At 36.6% G+C, this 18,598-nt stretch overlaps 2 protein-coding genes and 2 pseudogenes across 2 annotated transcripts; 1 reads left to right on the top strand and 3 right to left on the bottom strand.

The window, feature by feature from the left end:
* Positions 1–217: 217 nt before the first annotated feature.
* On the bottom strand, positions 218–3,208 carry LOC135636454 (receptor-like protein EIX2). Its single transcript, XM_065148144.1, has one exon. The coding sequence runs from the start codon at positions 3,206–3,208 to the stop codon at positions 218–220; it is 2,991 nt and encodes a 996-aa protein (XP_065004216.1).
* On the top strand, positions 3,207–11,030 carry LOC135636453 (putative disease resistance protein RGA3; annotated as a pseudogene).
* Positions 11,031–11,979: 949 nt separating this feature from the next.
* On the bottom strand, positions 11,980–14,291 carry LOC135635562 (probable phospholipid hydroperoxide glutathione peroxidase; annotated as a pseudogene).
* A 1,064-nt stretch (positions 14,292–15,355) lies between these two features.
* Positions 15,356–18,252, bottom strand: LOC135635561 (receptor-like protein EIX2). Its single transcript, XM_065146712.1, has 2 exons — positions 18,099–18,252; positions 15,356–17,965 (listed from the first exon to the last, which is right to left on the bottom strand). The coding sequence occupies exons 1-2, from the start codon at positions 18,110–18,112 to the stop codon at positions 15,433–15,435; spliced, it is 2,547 nt and encodes an 848-aa protein (XP_065002784.1). The 5' UTR covers positions 18,113–18,252; the 3' UTR covers positions 15,356–15,432.
* Positions 18,253–18,598: the final 346 nt, after the last annotated feature.

Raw genomic sequence — 18,598 nt, 5'->3', positions numbered from 1 at the left:
ACAACTAAAAAAGGGGTGTCTATCGTACTGAGATCTTGACAGAAATTAAAACACTTCGTATCATACTGAGATCTTGATAGAAATGATCAAAATTGAGAGTGCATGGCTTACTTGTATACAAGTCCAGAAGTATTCAGAAGTAGAAAATTTATTCAAGCTGATGATATGATATTAATGAGATGAACTCTCATACAACAGATATTGATGTTCAAATTTATCATCCTTGCTGGGAACAACAACGTTTTCTGATCCTAGAAACTTTCAGTACGGTAAACACATATACTTTGTCAAGCATGTTGTCTATAAATCGGAAGTAGTAAAGGTTCCAATTCTTGTTAAGTATTAAGGTACCCCAGACTGCCCAGAAACCAACATCAAATCCTGGTGCCATGCTCGTGTAGAACCATATCATCTCATTCTCATCTCTATCATCTGGATTACTTTGACCTCGTGTTGTCTCACTGACATTGCAACTTTGATTCAGAGGAAGCCCACAAAGACCAGGATTGCCGATATAGCTAGATGCATTGAAGGTCAGAAGTTGATTGCCAAGAGGTATTTCTCCTGACAAGTTGTTGTATGAGAGGTTCAAGTGACCCAAATAAGTTAGGGCAATGAGGCTAGAAGGAATCGTGCCAGAAAAGTTGTTCCTTGATAAGTCAAGGGACTCCAACTGTCGCAATTTACTAATATTTTCAATGATTTCTCCAGTGAAATGATTTCCAGATAAATTTAAGCTGAATAAGCCAAAAAGACTTGTTAGTTCTTCAGGTACTCCTCCAGATAGATTATTGTCTGAGAGATCCAAAATATTCATAAGTGAAAGCGACCCATCATACGCTTGAGTGTTTCCTTTAGTTGTTATAAACATCTGCTCCTTGTATCTAATTTCATCAGTCATCCAATTTGAAAAATTTCCAATAATTTTCATGGCAGTAAAATTTCCAAAGCTCCTTGGAATAGTTCCCGATAGCTCATTGTCTGCAAGGTCGAGCATTTGGAGAGCACTCAATCTTGAAAGATTTGGAGGAATATCTCCGGCCAACATATTTGATCGCAGATTGAGGAACCTCAGACTAGTTAAACTTTCACCTATCCAGGTTGGAATTTCACCTTTCAAATCATTATGTCCGGCATCAAGAAGGATTAATTTCCCACAATCCTTCAAGGACAAAGGCAGCTCTCCAGATAGATTGTTATTGCTCAAGTGCAACGACCGAAGCCATTCTATGGAACATATTGACTCAGGAATAACTCCAGATATGCTGTTGCTTGAAAAATCTATAACTTCAATTGAGGAAGAATCATTCCAGCAACTCGGGAGCTCTCCTGATAACATATTTTTTGAAAGATCAAGAACCTCTAAAACCGACAGTTTGCATATAGAGAAGGGAATTTCACCACTTAAATTGTTTTCTGAAAATGATAAATACACGAGGTTAGACATATTCGTGGAGATGACAAGTGAAATTGTTCCTGAAAATGAATTGTTTGACAGATCTAATAATTCCAATCCAGGAGGAAAATATGGAAGAGGACCCTCCAAGTAGTTTGAACTTAAATCCAACCCGTAGAGGTTGTTTAAATGCAATAAATTGGGTACGTGGCCACTGATCTGATTGCCGGAGACACTCACGTACTCTGCTGTGGAAATTAAGCTCCAAAACCAGTTTGGCATAGCATCAATAATACTAGCATTAGACATAACAATTTCTGAAATATTTATTTGCGACTGGAGCCATGCAGGGAACTCAGGACCCAGTTTGCAGGAGCCCATCAGAAGGGATTCTAGCCGGAAGGGAGGAAGCCAATTGCTTTTGACCTTTAGAGCCAAGGAGTTGGACGACAAAGACAAATATTTCAATTCTGTGAGGTTTCCAAAATGCGCCTCAGACATTACACCCTCCAAATTGTTGTGCCCAAGGTCCAAAACGACTAGCTGAGATAGCCACCAGACACTTTCTGGTATAGTTTCGTTCAACTGATTTACCCCAAGATAGAGCTCTTGGAGTGATGCTAGTTGTCCAATTGATACAGGAATAGGACCAGAAATCAGATTCAACCCCAAATAGAGTACTTTAAGCTTCCTGAGTTGGAATAACCATTCAGGCAGCTGCCCACTAATATTCGTTCCGGATAAGCCCAGATTCTCTAAGCTCATCTTGATGCAACCAGAGAAAATTTCATCGAGTTCTAATAAATCTTTGCTGATATTGATGCCTGACAATATTAAATTCTGCAACTTGCACAGATTTTTGAAGGAAGTGGGTATTCCTCCTCGAAGAGAATTGTAAGCTAAATTAAGTTCCTTGAGGGAAGCCAAGTTACCAAAGGTCGGTGGAATATTACCCTGAAGGAAATTCCCATTGAGATCAAGGTGCTCAAGGCCACTTATGTTGGATAACCAAGAGGGCATCGTAGAGTTAATGAAATTTTCTGACAAATCAAGAACAGACAGTGATGTAAAGTTCACATGTGGAAGAGAGAGGGGAACACGTCCAATTGCACATTCGGATAAGTATATCTCCACGATAGAAGGAAGCATGTTCAGAGCTTCCACCCAGTGAGTAGCATTTTGAAAGTTAACACTGTTCAGGTTGAGATGCTTTAGAGAAGAAAGGTGAGAAATCCAGAGTGCATCACCAATGCTAAATTCACGGACCGGAACCACAAAACTGGGATCCAAGTCATTGTATAAGTCTAGATACTGCAGATTGGAGAGATTTCCCAGCTGGTGAGGGAGGAGTCCACCCAATCCAGCTCTGGAGAGGTTAAGATATTGGAGTTGATGGAATGACCCCATGAATTCTGGAATATTAATGCGTCCAAAATTGTTCATGCTTAGGTCCAGGTACTTCAGGTGTTTCAGACCAAGTAAATAAGGCCTCAACTCACCTCCTAAGGTCCAGTTGTTGTATGGCTCGTCACCAAAATCTGAGAAAGGATGCGGATTCTGGAGGTCCAGCTTGACGACATGCCCAGTATGATTGCTGCACGTCACACCCTCCCATTTGCAGCAGTCTTCACCCACCCAAGAGGACAGCCTGTTGGTAGGATCTTTCAGGCCTCGTTTGAACTCAAGTAGAGCACTTCTCTCGGCAGGGATGCAGCCTAAGGTTAGAGCTCCGTCGCAGACGTTGGGTTTTATCAGTTGAATGCATAGGAAGGCCAATAAGTAGAAGAGAACGTAGACATTGTCTGTAGCCATGGATTGGGATTCTGGTTGCTGGTGCATCACAATGCAGGTATCTACTTGTATATAATATGGAGTGAGAAGATCTCTCTCCTTCAGTCATCTGTTAGTCCATTCTTCTGTCAGTCAGGTGTCAACAATCCATTTTCTAGGTTGACAATGATAGAAGGTGTCCATGATGTTCTACCGAGCAAATCCATTGTAATGTCTAAAATGAGTCCTAGAAACTAGGAAAACAACCATAATTAATTAGATTTTCATATTTCTGGCACCGGTAGTGCATAGAAACTGGCAAGAAATTTGACAGAACAGGTCGAGGAAGCACTACCACAATGGCAGATGGTCCGTTTATATGATGTGATCATTCTACTACCAGTCCCAACACTCGGTCCTACTTGCAGAAGCATGATGACCGGAACGAATGATAATATCACACTTCTACCTAGTGAAAGAGAGATGTGGTTGTCCAAATTGGCAAATCATAGTTTGTCTTATATGAGACTCAGAGCTTGCTGAGGATAATAGTTGCTTCATAGTGATTCAAAATTAGCTGCAGGTCATGGTAATAAGAGATTTTGGAACTCAAACAATGCCTTCTAAGAATATGATGTTGGCAGGCCTTTGCTTCATTAAGCTCACAACTGTCACACTATCAAAGTTACACAGACATTTCTATAAATTATCCAAATTTTCTTTGCATGCACCTCTAATCCTTATACCCAAAACACACTGCCATACTTATCACCTACATAACATTTGTGACTTAATTATCCCGTGTAATTCATTTCTAAATTGTGATATCTATCAATAACTTCTATTCTATTCTAATCGCTCAGAATATAATAATATATCTATGCTTTCCCATGTTCAACTATCTTGGCTTCTCCTGAGGATTAATGTTTTAAGCACAAAACAGGTATCCTCCTCCTCTCAAGACTTTCTTGAGAAACTTTATTACAAAAAACATAAGAAGATGATATTAAATTATATGATCCTATCTAATTAGATAAAATATGTTATCGATTTAATTAAATTTTGATTAGATAAAGTATATTATAGATTAGATTATGGTCCAATAGAAAGAGAGTTTAATTATAATAGAATTCCTTAGGAGATTATTTTGATGGTAAAGACTTTCCAAATTATTTATTATAGACCCTCAGCTCTTATATATAAATAGATTGAACCTCCTCGTGACTCGATATGTAAATACAATACTAATATATTATGATATGCAACATGACAATATTGTAAAATTATAAATTTTCTCTCATTTTTCCTTAATCATATAATGTTATTGAGAGTTTATAAATTTTCTCTCATCTCCTGTTTAGTTTCTAATTCAATTTTATCACTTAAAGTGATCCCGTAAAAAAATAAGAAAAAGAAAAAGATAAATCTAATTCGCTTTTAGATTAGATAAAAGCTTTCTGAATGATATTAAAAGGTACACTTTCGTAATTTGATTTATTATCATTTAATTTCAACATCTAATATTAATTTTATTGTATAATCATATAATTACTGTTTTTATACCTATAAATGATACACTTGTATTATCTTAAGATATTATTATTGTCGCATCTTAGATTTGTACTCTAGAAGGTGACACCCGTCGCTTGGGCTCGGCCATGTTAAGCACCTCCACAAAATTAGAATGGAGGAAGAGCGGGGTTGGACTAATGCTCTTTTTTTTTTTTAATCCTCAAAAATCATTTTATAAAGGAAAAGCCAAATAATCCATGATAATAATTATTTAAAAATTTAATATTTTAAACATAATAATAATATGATTAATAGTGATTAATCTGAATTAATTGGGCATATGCTGACGTGCGTGACATAAACGGAGGATTTAAATATTTGATCCATACGTGATATTTAAAAATTTGGTGGAATAAGTATGTTATATTAAATACAATATTTAAGTGACGGACTTGTAAGGCTACACCAATCTGCAGGTGATGACAGACAGACGGGAAGCGTTCTTGGTGCCGAATCTTCGCCCATCTTCAAGTCTTATTTTAATTTAATTTGTTTGAAAAATAAAACACTTACGGAAGAGATTTATTCTTTTTTCATACACCCGAAAACAATTATTACCACAACCATGATTCCAATTGTATGCATGATCACAGTGGATCATCTCACACCAACACAATTATCTTAGATTACATATAATAAAAACACGCAGCTTATCTTAAGATTAATCATGACAAATCTGTGGTAGAGAGCTTGCAATACACAAAATATTATTATCATGCCCTGTTTGGATCATCCTCCATTAGTCTGAAACTATTCAACTGACATTCAAATAGTAGACCAAGAAATCTTCAACTATTAGGTTATCTGTCAGTATCATGCACTCGTTCTTCACTTCATATTGTTGTCTACCCTCAAGTCAGTCAACTATGATGCCTGATCTTGATAAGTCCCTAAGTTGGGAATGGCTTTCATCTAAAAAAAATTGACTCGAGCATCTTCTTGAATGTCAAGAGTTTTAAATTGGAGATATTTGTAGCTATCGGACAAGTATAATTAATACGAATAAGAGAAAGACAAGATTTGTGGGCACCAAACAGACAGCGATCAGCAGTTGCTGGGAAACTCTCCTGTAAATTGATATGATAATGCAACTGAGCAGAACAAGACGAAGGAAGACTTTAAATTCCAGCTAACAGAGCCAAGTTGCTTCCTTATACTTTTCAATAGAAAGACCAAGGAAGACTGACGATTGCAAGTTGCTCATCTACTATGGCAACAGCAAGGTTGCATCATCTCTGAATCTTAGGTTGTGATCAGAATATGTTGCCACCATTCGTCTTTTATCGTGTCCATGCATTCTAAAATTCTATTAAACCTAATTTTCTGATTCCTTTTATCTTTAAGAACTTATTAACTTTACTCATGAAAAGAAATAAAACAATGATCACTCTATCATTGTGTGAGACCGATTAATCATGTATCTCTCTCTCATTGTGTCAGAACTCGGGTCTCAGCCTATTAATTTTTTTAACTCAACTAATCTTAATATTATATGTTAATCTTAATACTAATCAAGATGTTACAAACTCCTCCGCTTAATGGTTTGACATCTTCGACAAAGTTTAGAATAACCCAGAAACATTTAATAAAATTAGAATGATATAAAAAAGATTAATATAAGCTCTCTACATAAGGATGACATATACATATCGAGAAATGATATTAGATCCGACATAGTATTTAGGAACCATTAACACTCAACCCATATTAACAGTCTACTTGTGCCATACCTTCTCACCAATAGAAACAATAACAATAAATCAGGTAATATCACATATGTATTTATGAAAGAAAATCGTAAAACTAATTAGTTAAACACCTATGATAGAACCAACAATTTTTTTATTTTTTTAAAAAAATTATCATGTGGACTTCCATCTTTTTAATTTCTTTAAGACGAATGAGATTATTTTCTATCAATTTCATCAATAATTTTTTTTATTTTTTTATAAACAAAAAACTTATGCCTTCTTCGTACTAATGGGATGGGGCTACTCAAATCTTACTCTTTGAATTTTTATTTTATTTTATTGTGTACTGGACTCTATAATTTATACAAATTTTGTTGACAATACCAACTTGATATGGTACACTTTCTTTTTACCAATATCTTTTGTTTAGCCAATATAATAAAAAAAATTAATTTTAAATATATTTCAAAAAATATATAAATAACAATGCTCATTGTCTCATCTTTAGAAGTCTCAGTTCCGCAATTTCTATTTCTCATGGTGGGATTTCTAATCAGATTAACTTTTCTGTAATTAACACACTATCTTTTGAGCAACAGACAATTTTATTTATAAAACAATAATAATAACAAACCGTCATGTCTCAATTATTTAAAATCAATTATTGAGTTCCATACAAGACAATATCTTTAATTAAATAAAAATATTTAAAATTTTATTAATGAAAACTAGCAAAATTATAAATGTCGATTCATTCCTGATCTTAATCACCCAACCCTTATTTATGGAGGGTAAGAATTAGATCCCTAAGAAAATGTTGATGTAACATCTCTTCTTCTTCGTATTGACTCTGCACAACAGTTAAACCAAGAATTACCTTCTCGTGAATTTTGCTTACATTCGAGTGCTAATGGCAACAGGTAATCGAGTGAAGCTCGTCGACGTCCCGAGTCATGACATCAGAGAGGGGCCACACTCTGTTGACCATAAATGGATCATTCTACCATGCACAGATCGTCTTGTTCACATTGACATGCATGCAGGTGCAGCATGTCCCATTAATGGGAGACTCATCAACTGAAAAGATCTGAGCATGAGATCCAAGAAGATCATGCAGCTGCACATTTAGTGGACTCGAGCTTATGATACAACCAATTTGTATTTGATTGATGAAGACAAGCATCTCAAACACAAGAGGATCATTACGTGAGTATATCATATTAAACAGCTCCATCTGTTGCAACTGCAGATGCATCCATAGCTTCTTCAGTCGGATAGTTCTAGCAGTGTTCAGTTTGGAGGATACAGACTTACAGTAAGACTAAAAAACAATGCCTTGTAGGAATATGATGTTGGCTGGCCATTACCTCATTGAGCTCACAATTGTCACGCTATCAATGTTACACAGATTTTTCTGCATAAATTATCCAAGTTTTCTTTGCATGCCCCTATAATTCTTATACCCAAAACATGGGCTTCATACTTACCACCTACGTAACATTTGTGACTTAATTATTTCGTACAATTCATTTCTAAATTATGATATCAGTGAATAATTTCTATTCTATTCTTGTCGATGAATTGCCTCTCAGACTCGTTCAAAATATAAAAACACATCTACGTAATATATATATATATATATATATATATATATATATATATATATATATATGCAAAATTCATAAATATTATAGTGAATCTATATGATTTGACTCTCAATGTTAAATTCAAATTTACATCACTACTCTTTACACACACATATATCCTTCATGAAACTAATAATAATGATTAGTCTGAGTTAATTGGGCATATGCAAACGTGCGTGCATAAATACAATATTTAAGTGACGAACTTGTAAGGCTACACCAACCTGCAGGTGATGACAGAGGGGAAGCGTTCTTGGTGTTGAAACTTCGCCTGTCTTCAAGTCTTATTTTAATTCAATTTGTTTGAAAAAGAAAACACCTACCGAAGAGAATTATTCTTTTTCATACACCTGAAAACAATTATTACCACAACCATGATTCCATAAATTGTGAGGAAAATTGTATACATGATCACAGTGGATCATCTCACACCAACACAGTTATCTTAGATTACAGATAATAAAAATACGTAGCTTATCTTAAGATTAATCATGAGAAATCTGTGGGTTGTGACAAGAGTGCATAGAGAGCTATCAAAGACATGTTTCAATCCATCAGTGGGATCTCTACTTCCAATAAACATTAAATGGGATAAGAGCGTAGACCAAGAAACCTTCAACTATTAGGTTATCTGTCAATATCATGTATTTGTTCCTCATTTCATATTGTTGTCTATCCTCAAGTCAGTCAACCATGATGCCTGATCTTGATGAGCCCCAAAGTTGGAACAGCTTTCATCTAAAAAAAGAACTCTTCAAGAACCCTATCAAGAGTTTTAAATGACTGGAGCATCTTCTTGAATGTGAAGGTTCTGAGAATTTCCTGAGAACTGCTAAATAGGAGAAATTAGTAGCTATCGGACAACCATACTAAAAACGAATAAGAGAGACGAGATTTGCGGCCACCAAAAAGACAGCTATCAGCAGCTGGGAAACTCTCCTGGAAATTGACATGATAATGCAACTGAGTAGAACTAGACGAAGGAAGACTTTAACAGAGCCAAGTTGCTTCCTGATACTTTCCAATTGAAAGATCAAGGAAGACTGACGATTGCAAACAAAAGCAAGTTGCTCATCTACTAATGCGACAGCAAGGTTTAATCATCTCTGAATCTTAGGTTGTGATCAGAATCTGTTGCCACCATTCCTCTTTTGCTCATGTCCATGAATTCTAAAACTCTATCCATCTCAATTTTTTGTTTCTTTTATCCTCAAGAACTTGCTAACTTTACTCGTGAAAAGAAAGAAAACGATGATCAGCTTAGCCTTAAGTGAGGGAGCTTGTAATATCCCGATTAGTCCCATGTTAGAAGTGGACAAGACTAAAATAAAATTACAAAGATTTGATGGGTATACTGCTAAAATTTTAATTGAAGTATTTTAATCAATAATTTGAGCTTAATAAAGTTGACAAACTAGTTAGCCATCATTCCGACGTCATGACACTCTGAGCACTCCCTTATAGGATAAAGATTCTAGGGCAGACTGAGTCAACCATGTTAGCTTCCAAAACTCCATCTTAATGGCAAAGCAGTTCTAACCACACCTTCACAGTGCATCTCCTCTTCAAGTCCAGAATTCAACAAACACCCTTAAATCTTTTTTCTCAATTCTCTTGTATCTTTTTCTTTTTCAAAACCTTCTCACAATGGAGCTTCTCTCGGCTGTCATACCACTGTTAGCTTCCAATTTCGCAGGAACTGCAAACAGCCTACGGCCTTGATGCCGAGCTAGAAAAGCTGCAGAGCTCCGTCGCCATGATTCAAGCTGTACTGAATGATGCACAGGAGAGGCAACAGATTAGGAACGTGGTGAAGCATTTGCTGAATGAGCTCAGCCAGGCTGCATATGAAGCAAATGATATCTTGGACGAGGTGGCAACCGAACGCCAACGCTGTCAGCTGATCAAATATGCATCGGTGCGCAATTTCTTGGCCCCCATAAACCCTAAGCGCGAACTGTTCAATCGAGAAATATGCATCAGGGTAAAGGACAGAGAACACAGACTAGATTCCATAGCAAGGAGATGCCTCTTATCTGAATTGACTAGATTCTATAGACTTTTAATCCATTTTTTCTTCTTGATGAAATGATTCTCCCACTTGATGCAATGAACCTTTTTATGCCTCTTGAACAAGTTTAATTCCAACAGCTAACTCCTTCCCTGGTTCTCGGTCGTGAGAGTGATATGCGAAAGATAAAAAATATGTTGCTGCCATTGGCTGAGGTGACTGACCGTAGCATCACAGTGATTCCTTTCTTTGGGATGCCTGGTATCGGGAAGACGACTCTCTCTTTCTCAACTAGTCTGCAATGATGAGTCTGTGAAGAACCATTTTGAGCTTAGACTATGGGCTTATGTGTCTCAGGATTTTGATACAAGGAGCATTACGAAGACCATCATTGAATCCATCGATGGTTTTCGGTGTGACTTTGTCAGCCTTGACAATCTTCAGAAAGAACTTGGAAAGAAGCTGAGTGGGAGGAGATACCTGCTTGTTCTGGATGATGTTTGGCATATGAGCCCACAGGACTGGGAGAGGATAAAAAACTTCTTGTACTCCGGTGCTCAAGGAAGTAAAATAATAGTGACCACCAGAATCGAAGAAGATGCTAACTAACTTCATGGCAACCTCACCCCCTGACCGTTTGGAGAGACTATCGAATGATGAATGCTGGTGTTTGGTTTGTCAATATGCAGTGGCCCGAGATCGGAATGCAATGGTTGATGTTGATCCCTACAAGATGTATGTCGTCAACAAATGCACAGGCTTGCCCATGGCAGCTATAGCTTTGGGGTGTAGACTGTCAAGAGAAACTGACAGAAGCAAATGGAGTGCTATTTTACAGAGTGAGGCATGGGAATCCACCGGTGTGGATGGATACATTTCGGATGCTGTCAGCTTAAGCTACCAAATACTTGTCACAATATCTTAAGCCATGCTATACAAAAATAATATATATATATATATATATATATATATATATATATATATATATCGTAGCATTGTTAATATTCCTCTAAATTTGATTTCTTTTTCATATACCTTTTTACATATAAAGTTTTAATTTAAAAAAGAGTTGGCCAAATCTGGATATCTAGAAAAAAACTTTCGTACGGTCAAATCATATGTCTCTCTCGTAATTCTAAATTATTTTTATGAATTAACGCAAATGATATGCTCTTGTGCAACAAAGCGTCGATCCTATAAAATTTATTTATTAATGTTGATAATGGTACCAAGTAAATATAGTTGTAGAATTCAAGAACGAACATGGAGGTTCGAGGGTAATTGACATTTCAAAGCTTGTGAAGGCCTTTATTGCATCCACCTCGAACAGTAGCCGAAAATAAGAAGTTAATTAGGTCTATTTAATGTAAGGTTTAGATAGATACAATTACAATTATAATTGAAGGACATCCATCCTGATCTAAATATGAATGTTGTTTTGATAAAGTAAGAGTAATATATATGTCAAAAACAATAATAGAGATTGAAATTCTAAAGTTTAAATTTCTATTTTTAATTGTGTAAGAAACTCTAAAATGTATACCAATTTTGCTTACGATAACAACTTAAAATGTTAGAACCCATGCTTTATTTTTACCAACATCTTCTATTTAGCCAAGATGGACAAAATAATTAATTTTCAACATATTTCATGAATATATAAATTATAATTTTCATTCTCTTGTCTCCAGAATCCTTAATTACATATTTGAAATCTCCCGTGATGGGATATATAATTAGACTAAGCTTTCTGTGATTAACATATTATCTTTGAAGCAATTGACACTTTAGCCATAGTCATATGTACTACAGCAGTCTGCAAGTATGATCAGAGGCTGCAAGCATATGTAATTTATGAAGGCCTCAAAAGCTTCTTGATATCCTTCTGCAAATTTATTTAAGATCAATCGTTAGATGATGGTATATTGTTGGCACCATCGAGTATATCGAATACGATTTGACAAAGGGTAAGAGGGATGAGGCGAGGGAGCTTTGGGTTTACCTCAGATGCTCAAAGGGGATGTGGTTGGGGCATAGCGACCTACAACACGACCATCCTTGTCCATCATGAACTTAGTGAAGTTCCACTTGATGCCATCCCCCAAAATGCCACCTTTGCTCGACTTCAAGAACTTGTATATGGGTGCAGCATTTTGATCATTCACATCGACCTATAGAAGAAAATTAATTGCAACTAGAAAGTCAAGCGACTGAGTAGGTTTCTCTCAAACATAATGATATGATAAAAAAAAAAAATCAATTTATATTGGGGTAAACACAGGTCAAGAATGGTTTAGCTGTGAGATTTTCCTACAGAAGATTATCGAAGGGATAAACCCAGAAATTGAGAAAATAAAAAAAGCAATAATTTACCTTGTCAAATATCGGATATTCAGCTTTGAATCGAGTGCAAGCAAACTCAACAATCTCCTCATTGGTTCTTGCCCAGAAAATTGGTTGCATGGAAAAGCCAGAATCTCAAAATCTGTGCCATTTAAACAATCATCGTAGAAGAAATATGAGAACAAAAAATTTCATGACTGCATAAATTTGGCTCTCCTTTCTAGATAAAATTACTTCATGATGGATAGTGAGAACAGGCAGATTTATACCCCTCAATTCTATTTCATATGCTTCTCGTGGACAATTATGGGTGTCGAAAGCTGCAATTTTGAATTGCAGAATTTATCTGAATCATCTTAATAATAAGCAAAAGCCTGTTTTAGAATATAAAGTTCACTTTAATTATCCTCACTCTATTTGAGTTTTATGATCCAAGATTTAGAAAATAGTCGATGAAAAAAGGATCAGGAAAGAGAATTTAACAAGTGTAAGAACATGCAGCTCAGCCAAAGAAACAAGATATCTGTTCCTTAATATTACAAATAACCTAGTAACAAAAAAGCTGTTGGCGTATTGTAGAGACTTGTGCTAATCCCAGGTTTACAAAGTCTCAAATGAAATCAGGAGCATTAAAGTTTCTAAAGAACAACAAACGCACATGATTTTATTAATAAACAAAGATCAATTTGATTTCCATTTGGCGTCCAACGCCACCCTTAAAATGTTCTCTTAATGCTAAGATGCTGTGTGATAATAGCAATCCCTTCAAGCAATGTGAATAATGGTGCAAATAAAGATTCTGCAACAATTACATAAACTAAAATATGATAGCCAAAGATAAACACATCCTTGCAAAAATTGTTACTTCACCATGAAACTGTCTTTTCACCACCAACCAAGGATTAACTTGTTCACTAAAAAATGTCAATTAAATCCTTCTTTCTTGCTCTCACTGCTGCTCCATTTTATCCCTTCTCATAAAAGAAAAGCTACAGCCACTGAGCCATAATTTGTGCACTATTAATTAGTTTGTCATGGTCTTTCAATTGACACCACAGTCCAAGTTGCATAATAATTGAGACAAATCCAGCTCTTAAAAAAATTGAAATACAAGATACAAGACTCCTGAAGCCTCTAGTAATAAAGAAGTATGTGGAAAATATTGGCCAAATAGGTCTCAGCTTATCTTATAACTAGGGAATCAACATAAAAAAGCATATTCTTTTTCTGTTTGGTTCATGTATCAGCAGATGCCAAAAAAAAAAGTTCTAAGGCTAGCTATTGTAGAAGTCTCTGCCCAGTTATTGTGATGGAGAAAGTGCCAATTCAATAGGAATGGATTCAAAATGATGACACAACATGGATCGGGATTATAAATTCCTCCAATTTTCATCTATTGAATAGTGTTAAGTACTCTTGGAAAGTTTGTTGAGAAATATTTCTTTAACAAGATCTGATTATAAGGTATTAATTGGTAAGAATAGGCAGTTGTCCTGATTACAAAAACCAAAATAAGCCAATTAAGTTCAGAATTGCATACCTTTGTCCTTTTACTTCTCATATAGCTGAGTCAGTTCCATGTTGTTTGAGTTAGTCAGCCCACTAACACAGGTAAGAGATTTAGATAAGAACAAGGACAGATACATTATCAATATATTTTAAATTTTAAGAAAGTGAACAATGTTGAGAAATTGTAACAATCTCAGACAATCAAAACCTTCTAACATATGTTACTATGTAACTCGAAGAACAGAAACAAACTTAATAGAGCTGCAGTACCATTGAGATGCAACATTGACAATCAGCAAGACCTTCCCTTTTTAAATGCTAAGATCCACATCATTTCCCCTGGCATCCTGCATCGGAAGCCATACAACAGATGATCATCATCATCAATCATCACCACCCACACTCGCAGAGAAAAAGTTTTCTTCCCCCACAAACTACAAAAACTCCTAACACTCGAGGCATCAGCACCATCAGCAGATACAATATGATGATAGTTGTCCAATCTGGGGGCTAATTGATCTGTCCATCTCATTTGACTTGACAGAAAACAAAGGATTAAGTCGAGAACGATGAAGGAAAATACACTTCAGTAGCTTCAAGAATTCGTTCCGAGCAAGAAACCAATGACCATCAAAAACTACATCAAGTTGCATATATCATCCTTGCGTGCACATATCATCCTTGTCACACTGACATGCATGTGAAAGCCTCTTCGGCCCAATTCCATCAGCTGCAGCAGCATGTCCGCCATTAATGGGCGACTCATCAACTGAAAAGATCTGAGCATGAGATCCAAGAAGATCATGCAGCTGCACATCTGGTGGACTTGAGCTTATGATGCATCCAATTTGTATTTGATTGATGAAGACAAGAATCCCAAACGAGAGGAGCATTACATGAGTAGATCATAAACAAGAGTAATGTATGATATAAAACATCTATGCATAAGTTCATTAAGAGTCAAATTAATCGAATAAGATGGCAAATCTTTTACAAAAGAGCTTGTGATTGCAATTGTGTCAGTTTTGACGTGTAATGCTTGGGAAGAAGAAGACATGCAAATGCATTTGATGAAAGTAGATACCATAAACTTGGGAAAATAGAGGATGAAAGTAGATACTATAAACTGAGAAAAAAAAAAGGGATCTTTTAAACTTCTGGTTTGGACATCAAAAGAAAAAGGAAAGAAAATAAAACCATAAATTTTATCTATATCTTGGTAAAAGTTTTAACCTCCTTTCATTTATGCCAAATTGAACAACTAAAAAAGGGGTGTCTATTTTAGAAAAACTAATTAAAAGGTGAAAGCTTTCTGGCAATCCCCATAACACTTCATATGGTACCGAGATCTTGACAGAAATGATCAAAATTGAAAGTGCATGACTTTCTTGTATACAAGTCCAGAAGTATTCAGAAGTAAAAAATTTATTCAAGCTGACGATATGATATTAATGAGATGAACTCTCATACAGCAGATATTGATGTTCAAATTTATCATCCTTGTTGGGAACAATAACGTTTTCTGATCCTAGAAACTTTCAGTATGGTAAACACATATACTTTGTCAAACATGTTGTCTATAAATCGGAAGTAATAAAGGTTCCAATTCTTGTTAAGTATTAAGGTACCCCAGACTGCCCAGAAACCAACAACAAATCCTGGTGCCATGCTCGTGTAGAACCATATCATCTCATTCTCATCTCTATCATCTGGATTACTTTGACCTCGTGTTGTCTCACTGACATTGCAACTTTGATTCAGAGGAAGCCCACAAAGACCAGGATTGCCAATATAGATAGATGGATCATTGAAGGTTAAAAGTTGATTACCACGTGGAATTTCCCCTGACAAGTTGTTGTATGAGAGGTTCAAGTGAGCTAAATAAGTCAGGGAAGCAAGGCTTGAAGGAATTGTGCCAAAAAAGTTGTTCCTTGATAAGTCAAGGGACTCCAACTGTTGTAATTTACTGATATTTTCAATGATTTCTCCTGTGAAATAGTTTCCAGATAAATTTAAACTGAATAAGCCAGAAAGACTCACAAGTTCTTCGAGTACTTCTCCAGATAAGTTATTATCCGATAGGTCTAAAATATTCATAAGCGAAAGTGACTTCTCATAGTCTTGAGTTTGTCCTTTAGTTGTTACTAGCATCTGCTCCTCGTAACTTGTTGCATCTGTCATCCTACTGGAAAACTTTCCAATAACTTTCATGGCAGTAAAATTTCCAAAGCTCCTTGGAATAGTTCCCGACAGCTTATTATCTGCAAGGTCGAGAAATTGGAGAGCACTTAATTTTGAAAGATTTAGAGGAATATCTCCGTCCAACATATTTGATCGTAGATTGAGGAACCTCAGACTAGTTAAACTTTCGCCAATCCAAGTTGGAATTTCACCTTTCAAATCATTATGTCCAGCATCAAGAATGACTAATTTCGTACAATCTTTCAAGGACAGGGGCAACTCTTCGTATAGACTATTATTGTTCAAGTGCAACGACTGAAGCGATGCTATGGAACATATTGACTTAGGAATAACTCCAGATATGTTGTTGCTTGAAAAATCCATAACTACAATACTTGAAGAATTATTCCAACAATTGGGGAGCACTCCTGATAACGTATTTTTTGAAAGATCAAGAACCTGTAAGGCCTGCAGTTGGCATACAGAGAAGGGAATTTGGCCACTTAAATTATTTTTTGAAAGCGATAAATATGTGAGGTAAGGCATATTCATGATGATGTCAAGTGTTCCCGAGAATGAATTGTTTGACAGATCTAAAATTTCCAATCCAAGAGGAAAATATGGAAGAGGACCCTCGAAGTAGTTTGAGCTTAAATCCAACCAGTCGAGATTATTTAAATGCAATAAATTGGGTACGTGGCCACTGATCTGATTGCCGGAGACACTCACGTACTCTGCTGTGGAAATTAAGCTCCAAAACCAGTTTGGCATAGCATCATTAATACTAGCATTAGACATAACAATTTTTGAAATATTTATTTGCCACTGGAGCCATGCAGGGAACTCAGGACCCTGTTTGCAAGAGTCCATCCGAAGGGATTCTAGCTGGAAGGGAGGAAGCCAATTGCTCTTGAACTTTAGAGCTAAGGAGTTGGACGACAAAGTTAAGTATTTCAATTCTGTGAGGTTTCCAAAATGCGCCTCAGACATTACACCCTCCAAATTGTTGTGCTCAAGGTCCAAAGTAACTAGCTGAGACAACCACCCCACGCTTTCTGGTATTGTTTCGTTCAATTGATTTTGACCAAGAAAGAGCTCTTGGAGTGATGCTAGTTGTCCAATTGATACAGGAATAAGCCCAGAAATCAGATTCTGCTCCAAGTGGAGTGATTTAAGCTTCCTGAGTTGGAATAACCATTCAGGCAACTGCCCACTAATATTCGTGCCGGATAAGTCCAGACTCTCTAAGCTCATCTTGACGCAACCAGAAAAACTTTCATCGAGTCCTAACAAATCTTTGCTGATATTGATGCCTGCCAATATTAAATTCTGCAACTTGCACAGATTTTTGAAGGAAGTTGGCATTCCTCCTTGAAGAGGATTGTTAGCTAAATTAAGTTCCTCGAGGGAAGTCAAGTTACCAAAGGCTGGTGGAATATTACCCTGAAAGAAGTTTTCACTGAGATCAAGATGCTCAAGGCCACTTATGTTGAATAACCAAGAGGGTATCGTAGAGTTAATGAAATTATAGTACAAATCAAGAACAGACAGTGATGTAAAGTTCACATGTGGAAGAGAAAAGGGAACACTTCCAATTTCACAGTCAGATAAGTATATCTCCACAATAGAAGGAAGCATGTTCAGAGCTTCCAGCCAGTGAGTACCATTTTGAAACTTAACGTTATTCAGGTTGAGATGCTTTAGAGAAGAAAGGTGAGAAATCCAGAGTGCATCACCAATGCTAAATGGATGGATCGGAGCCACAAAAATGTCATCGGATAGGTCTAGATACTGCAGATTGGAGAGATTTCCTAGCTGGTGAGGCAGGAGTCCACCCAATCCAGCCCTGGAGAGGTTAAGATATCGGAGTTGATGGAATGACCCCATGAATTTTGGAATATTAATGCCTCCAAAATCGTTCATGCTTAGGTCCAGGTACTTTAGGTGCTTCAGACCAAGTAAAGAAGGCCTCAACTCACCTCCTAAGGTCCATTTGTTGTATGGCTCATCATCATAGAAAGGATGCGGATTGTGGAGGTCCAGCTTGACGACATGCCCAGTATGATTGCTGCACGTCACACCCTCCCATTTGCAGCAGTCTTCACCCACCCAAGAGGACAGCCTGTTGGTAGGATCTTCCAGGCCTCGTTTGAACTCAAGTAGAGCACTTCTTTCGGTAGGGATGCAGCCTAAGGTTAGAGCTCCGTCGCAGACGTTGGGTTTTATCAGTTGAATGCATACGAAGGCCAATAAGAAGAAGAGAACGTAGACATTGTCTGTAGCCATGGAATGGGGTTATGGTTGCTGGTGCATCACAATGCAGGTATCAACTGGTATATAATATGGAGTGACAAGCTCTCTCTCCTCCATTCATCTGTTAGTCCATTCTTCTGTGTGGATGAGACTTAAGTCACGGTCAAGCCAGTAAGTCCACAATCCATTTTCTAGGTTGACAATGATAGAACGTGTCCATGATTTT

Source organism: Musa acuminata, chromosome BXJ3-4, assembly GCF_036884655.1.
Source record: "Musa acuminata AAA Group cultivar baxijiao chromosome BXJ3-4, Cavendish_Baxijiao_AAA, whole genome shotgun sequence".
Taxonomy (NCBI): Eukaryota; Viridiplantae; Streptophyta; class Magnoliopsida; order Zingiberales; family Musaceae; genus Musa; species Musa acuminata.
Note: the sequence above shows the minus strand (reverse complement) of the source record. Positions and strands in the feature narration are given on the sequence as shown.